This window comes from Camelina sativa, chromosome 13, assembly GCF_000633955.1.
Source record: "Camelina sativa cultivar DH55 chromosome 13, Cs, whole genome shotgun sequence".
In the NCBI taxonomy this organism is placed as follows: Eukaryota; Viridiplantae; Streptophyta; class Magnoliopsida; order Brassicales; family Brassicaceae; genus Camelina; species Camelina sativa.
In genome coordinates, this window is record NC_025697.1 from 16,430,787 (window position 1) to 16,434,441 (window position 3,655).

At 36.5% G+C, this 3,655-nt stretch overlaps 1 protein-coding gene across 1 annotated transcript in view; it reads left to right on the top strand.

The window, feature by feature from the left end:
- LOC104736906 (pumilio homolog 11-like) overlaps nt 1–3,655 on the top strand; it is a 4,858-nt gene extending 1,203 nt beyond the window's left edge. The window contains exons 2-6 of the mRNA XM_010456992.1: nt 77–821; nt 1,861–2,023; nt 2,121–2,284; nt 3,219–3,468; nt 3,544–3,655. Of these exons, the coding sequence (XP_010455294.1) occupies nt 77–821; nt 1,861–2,023; nt 2,121–2,284; nt 3,219–3,468; nt 3,544–3,648 (1,427 nt within the window). The 3' untranslated portion in view covers nt 3,649–3,655. The remainder of the gene's footprint in view (nt 1–76; nt 822–1,860; nt 2,024–2,120; nt 2,285–3,218; nt 3,469–3,543) is intronic.

Sequence of the window (3,655 nt, forward strand, 5' to 3'; positions counted from 1 at the left end):
AGAAGCAGCTTCCATGGGTGTTCTAAGCTTGACCTGGGTCCTGAGGGTTTAGTACAGAGCTTTCATCATGGTGAAGCTTCTTCTATGCGTGGTTATGGTGATTTACACAGGCTGGACCAAGATCTGATGAGAGCTCGTCGTGAAGGTTTTGTGCAGAGCTTTCATGGTGAATCTTCTATGAGTCGTCGTTATGTTGGTGTTGATGATGATCACAGACTCAGATTGCTTGGTTTACAAGAAGCTGGTAACCCTAACCCTAGCTTTAACCATCCGAGAGGGTTTACAGAGAACATGTCTCTTCGTAATAGAGATTACATGTTTGAGCATTTCAGTCAACAAATCCGACGAGAGGTTTCTCTGATTCCACAAAAGTCTCGACTTTCTTTTCAAGAAAACGATGTGTTGGACCCATTGATGTACAGTGGAAACAGGACTGTTCCACCATTTTCAGTTTCAGCCATGGGAGGTTCTAGGGAGCTTGAAGGTATGAAGAACAACACGTCTTTCGAGGAAGAATTACTGGATCTGCCACTAACCCTTGCTTCCATAGTTGATATCTACGGCTCTGTGTACTTAATGGCAAAGGATCAATTGGGTTGTCGATGCTTACAGAAGCTAATCGAAGAAAGAAGATTTCTTGATGTAATGATTATATTCGAGGAAGTGATTAATCATGTCACTGAGCTTGGAATGGATCAGTTTGGTAATTATTTCGTTCAGAAGCTTCTTCAAGTCTGTGATGAAGAACAAAGAACTCAAATCCTCATTAGGTTGACTTCAAAACCTGGACTTCTTGTCAAGATCTCCATCAACAATTATGGGTAAAGCTTCCTTATCCTTTTAACTGTTGAGTAGAACACTTTGGAATATCATAGCCAGGGGCGGATCCAAAGAGGGACTACGTGGGGCACGTGCCCCATGCTAATTAAAAAAAAAAAATTACCTATTATTTGTTATAACTTATTAGATCAAAATATCAAATGACTATTAGTGTCCGAGTGTTAGGAATGATGTGTTTCATATTTCCAATATCATTTGTTTTTCATTTATTATGTCACGTTTTGTCTTTTCATTTTATATGCACAATTTTTTTCTCTTGTTTTTTACATTTTTAATTGGTTCTTAATTACATTTTTCTATTTTTTTTACTTATATTTCCAAAATGCACTAGTTAATCGTTATTTGCTTTTCGACTTTCTAAAATATTAATAAATACATCTAGTAAATTCAATAGATCAAGTTTCAATTCAATTTATATTTCAAAAATGTAAAAATCAATGACAATGATATTCCTCATAAAAAAATTGAATTTTTAAAGTTTTTCACAAACTTAAAGTTTAAAAATATGAGATGCAAAAAAGATATAACTATTATATCAAATAGTTATATCTTATATGTGCCCCATGTTAATTTTAGTTCTCAATCCGCCACTGATCATAGCATTGTGCATTTAATGTTTCAGAATATTGTTTTTTTATAATGACCTGAAAAGTAAGAACTAGACGTTTAGCTTTTTTTCTCAAAAGCTCAAAGAGATGAAGTTTTGTTGCATATTTATGGGAGTATGGATGAGATCTTTCTTTGTTCGAGAAAGAAGAAAACTAAGCTATTTTAGGAAAGAAAGAAAAAAATAAGATCTTTGAGAAATTTGTCAGCTGCGTTGATAGAGAAAAAGGTGAATTGTTTTGACTGATTTAGACAAAACTTAGACCTTTGAAAAGAACATTTCAACTTCATGTCATCATGTGGTTAAACCTTTGACTTGACTTGATGGATCAAGTTTTTGGAAATCGTTGGTTTTGCTATATTGTGATTTAAAGATGAAGGCTTTTTTTATTTGACGTTTTCAAAATGGGGCAGGACACGGGTGGTGCAGAAGCTGATTGAGACGGTGAGTACAAAGGAGCAAATCAGTCTGCTTAAGTCAGCTCTTAAACCGGGATTTCTCTCTCTGGTTAGAGAATTAAATGGAAACCATGTGATATTAAGTTGCCTGAGGTTCCTTGACCCTAATGATAAAAAGGTTTGGACATAAACTCTTCTTTAATTAACTCATGCTGTTGGAAATGTTCTTATGTCTTGGTGATATGTAAGTGATAATAATATATTCTCTTGTGCAGTTCATTTTAGAGGCTGCTACCAAGTTCTGCACAGAGATTGCGACTCATCGCCATGGATGCTGTGTGCTTCAACGCTGCATTTCATACTCGGTTGGGGAGCAACATGAGAAGCTCGTTGGTGAAATATCCAGAAACGCTCTTCGCCTTGCTCAAGACCCTTACGGGTAACAATACTTATATAGTTCTGCTAGAAGAATTCCATACTGTTATCATATTATGGTTAACTACAGGTTCGTCTAAAGAACAAATGATAGGCCTTGAGTGTTAGTAGTGTTCAATAAACTTGAGTATTATAGATATATATCTTACGTTACATAAATTGTTACTAAAATACTTAAATGGAAATGGGCTAGATATTGCTAGCTAGCTAGAACTTGCATTATTATACTGAATGATGCTCAAATCTTCAACTTTGGAGCTTTAATATTGTGTGTGAAATTTGATGGCAGGAACTATGTGGTGCAATACATAATAGAGAAGAACGTTGGAGGAGTGAATGTAATGTTCGAGTTGAGGGGGAATTACGTGAGATTAGCTACACAGAAGTTTGGTAGCCATGTGGTGGAGAAATGCCTCAGGTATTATCCAGATAGCAGATCTCAGATCGTGCATGAACTCGTCTCTGTTCCAAACTTCGCACATCTTGTACAAGACCCTTATGCTAATTACGTTATCCAGGCAGCTCTATTCAAAANGCTGTGTGCTTCAACGCTGCATTTCATACTCGGTTGGGGAGCAACATGAGAAGCTCGTTGGTGAAATATCCAGAAACGCTCTTCGCCTTGCTCAAGACCCTTACGGGTAACAATACTTATATATGAATCAGTACATGTAGTTCTGCTAGAAGAATTCCATACTGTTATCATATTATGGTTAACTACAGGTTCGTCTAAAGAACAAATGATAGGCCTTGATTGTTAGTAGTGTTCAATAAACTTGAGTATTATAGATATATATCTTACGTTACATAAATTGTTATTAAAATACTTAAACGGAAATGGGCTACATATTGCTAGCTAGAACTTGCATTATTATACTGAATGATGCTCAAATCTTCAACTTTGGAGCTTTAATATTGTGTGTGAAATTTGATGGCAGGAACTATGTGGTGCAATACATAATAGAGAAGAACGTTGGAGGAGTGAATGTAATGTTCGAGTTGAGGGGGAATTACGTGAGATTAGCTACACAGAAGTTTGGTAGCCATGTGGTGGAGAAATGCCTCAGGTATTATCCAGATAGCAGATCTCAGATCGTGCATGAACTCGTCTCTGTTCCAAACTTCGCACATCTTGTACAAGACCCTTATGCTAATTACGTTATCCAGGCAGCTCTATTCAAAACCAAGGTCAGTTAACCCTTGTGATCATATTTGATATCAGACTCGAACACATTTAGTAACGGAACTGATTGGGTTGAACAGGGCTTTGTTCGAGCGAGCTTGGTGGAGAAGTTACGAAGATGTGAAAACCTTAAGATGAGTCCATATTGCAAGAGGATATTCTCCAAGAACCTCTGGAAGAAGTGACTTTAGA